The sequence below is a fragment of the Montipora foliosa genome, chromosome 12 (genome assembly GCF_036669935.1).
Source record: "Montipora foliosa isolate CH-2021 chromosome 12, ASM3666993v2, whole genome shotgun sequence".
Taxonomy (NCBI): Eukaryota; Metazoa; Cnidaria; class Anthozoa; order Scleractinia; family Acroporidae; genus Montipora; species Montipora foliosa.
In genome coordinates, this window is record NC_090880.1 from 38012523 (window position 1) to 38015022 (window position 2500).

Sequence of the window (2500 nt, forward strand, 5' to 3'; positions counted from 1 at the left end):
CAAAAAGTAATCGCAAGAAGAAAGTAGAATTCGTACTTGTGAACACTCCAGCAAGGACTGATAGAAGTGATGGACCTTATTTACAAAAAGGCAAGACCAGGGGTGGAGCTAGGATCTGAAATAGTTTCTAGGGGGGTCCGGGGGCATACTCCCCCGGGAAGATTTTAGATTTTAACTCTCCAAAGTCTCCTTTCCCATATTTCTGACCGACTTCCGTAAAACGTTGGAAACCGGTATGGATCCACTCTTGAAGACGGATTCGCTTATCTTTCTTTCAACCACGGTGTCCAGAAAAATCAGGAAAACAAGAGAAGTCCCATCAAAACCAAGGTTGAGGATAACTCATCTCCAGGTTCTCTCGGTGTTCCAAGATGGCGGACATGTCAAATTCCCGACCATGGGGCAATGCCTACATGTCAAAATCCCTACCCAGGGATAGGCTCTCTGAGTCAATTTCCCGTAGGTAGCCCCCCACCCTGGGGCTTAACATTAATAGGTGCATAAATCATGCATTGGTTGTGGATCGAGAAATTTGTTTCAAACAATTTGAATTTCATTCCCGCAAGTTTATTTCTGTATTGTAAGATCGCAACTCGACGGTCACATTCTCTCAAACAACTTACCTTTTCTTCTAGTGTTTAAGGTATGAACATTTCGAAGTAAGATTAAGCAACGCCTTTCTTGATAAAAATACGAAACAACACTTTGCGGCCTCTTCTGATGTTTTATTTAACACATACAGGAGTTCTAAATTTTGAATAATTAGTGCAAACTTTGTAAAAGCGGTATTGTTTTTTTGTGTAAAGTTAGCTTATTTGTTGAGCGAAACTACGGGAACGAAACGGCAAGGTAGAGAATTGAGGGAAACCAGCTTATGCCAACTGGTACGGAATGGTAAACTTTTTGACATGTTGGCAAACAGTTTTGGAAAGTTTCGATATCTTCAATTCGTGGTATCAAATTTTCAACTTCTGCTTAATCGTCTGGATTTTCTTACTATCATTTCAGGCCAATGCACCCTTCGTTGACTGTCAAAATGGCTGCTGTGGAAACAATCCATGCCTTAACGGGGGAACGTGCCGCGAGACATGTGACGTCATCGGAAAGCGTTTCACTTGTGACTGCGGATCACGAGCAACAGGGAAACTTTGTGAAACGGGTAAAAAACACATGCTTCATCCGTCAACTGTATAGGGAAATCTTCGCTTACATTTTTTCTATCTCGTCCCCAGAGTCCATTTTTCTTTTGGTTACCACCAAGGACAAGGACTGTAGCCACTTCTAAGGTAGGAAGTCCGCAAATCACGGACTTCCAGCTTGTCTCACGCACACTCAGAAACTGAAACAACAGTGGTTGTCAACAGTTACAAAAGTGGACATTCAATACGACTGCGCATAAATTGGAAGTGGCCAGAGTCCGAGTTCTTGGCGCTGACCAAAAGAAAAGCGGACTCTGGGGATGAGATCCTCGCACCTAAACGGACAATTTAAAGTAATAGCCCATTTCCGAGTTGCTGCATGCCTCAGTTTCATAGCGAGTCCTGGTGCACAACCATTCAAATGGAAATGAGTTGCGTATTCTTATGCAAATCAAACTCATTTCCCTTACAGTAGTTGAGCACCAAGACTCACTTCGAAACCGAGGCAAACAGCAACTCGGAAATGGCCTTATATATAGAGTGCACGTGATAAATTGAGGTGGCTCCAACGGAATTCGAACCCACATGACCCCTGTGATGCCGGTGCAAATGCTCTACCAACTGAGCTATGAAGCCACGCAGCTGGGAGCAAGTCAATTGTGGGCTCAAGTGTTTCCGTGAAAGGACTTGATGAAAGAAATGTATATTATATTTGAATAGGGCATTTTCGAATTCTCACGGCTGGACTGGATCTAGCATGAAATGGAGGCTAATGCGGTCAAATCTTTTCAAATGCAAATTACTTTGCCCGCATTAGCCTCCATTTCATGCTAGATCCAGTCCAACCGTTAGAATACGAAACTGGCCAATTGAAGTGCGAGCTACAGACGATAGTGACAAATGATCCTCGCACTTATCTGGAAAATTAAAGAAATTTATTGTCTCTTATCGACACCTGAAAAATTAAGGTGGCTCCAACACGAAACCAAATGTTGATATGATTGGACAAATAAGTCGTGATGTTATTGGCCGACTGTCGGTTAAGCCTAGATGTCATTGGCTGTAAAGACTGTGAACAATGATTGGTGCGTTTCTGTCCAGCTTTGTGCTGCATTTCTTTAGAATCGTAAACTGGTCTTGTAAATTTAAAATACGCTGCATATGGTCTTCGTTTAAGTGGTTTTTAATTACAGGGTATTTACGTTCAGCGATGGATGGATATTCAACATAAAGATACCCCTCCCCAAACTCTCCGAACCTATTAGCAGAAACTAAGAGCATCGGAACCACAGTCTGTGACAAAATTCCTTGGAACAGTACACAAATATACAGATCTGAACCTTTCGCGGCTCATTCTCCCC

The 2500-nt window shown here is 42.6% G+C and overlaps 1 protein-coding gene across 1 annotated transcript in view; it reads left to right on the forward strand.

The window, feature by feature from the left end:
• LOC137979488 (brevican core protein-like) overlaps positions 1–2500 on the forward strand; it is a 10246-nt gene that overhangs the window by 6409 nt on the left and 1337 nt on the right. Inside the window, exon 3 of the mRNA XM_068826745.1 lies at positions 1009–1159. Coding sequence (XP_068682846.1) covers positions 1009–1159 — 151 coding nt within the window. The remainder of the gene's footprint in view (positions 1–1008; positions 1160–2500) is intronic.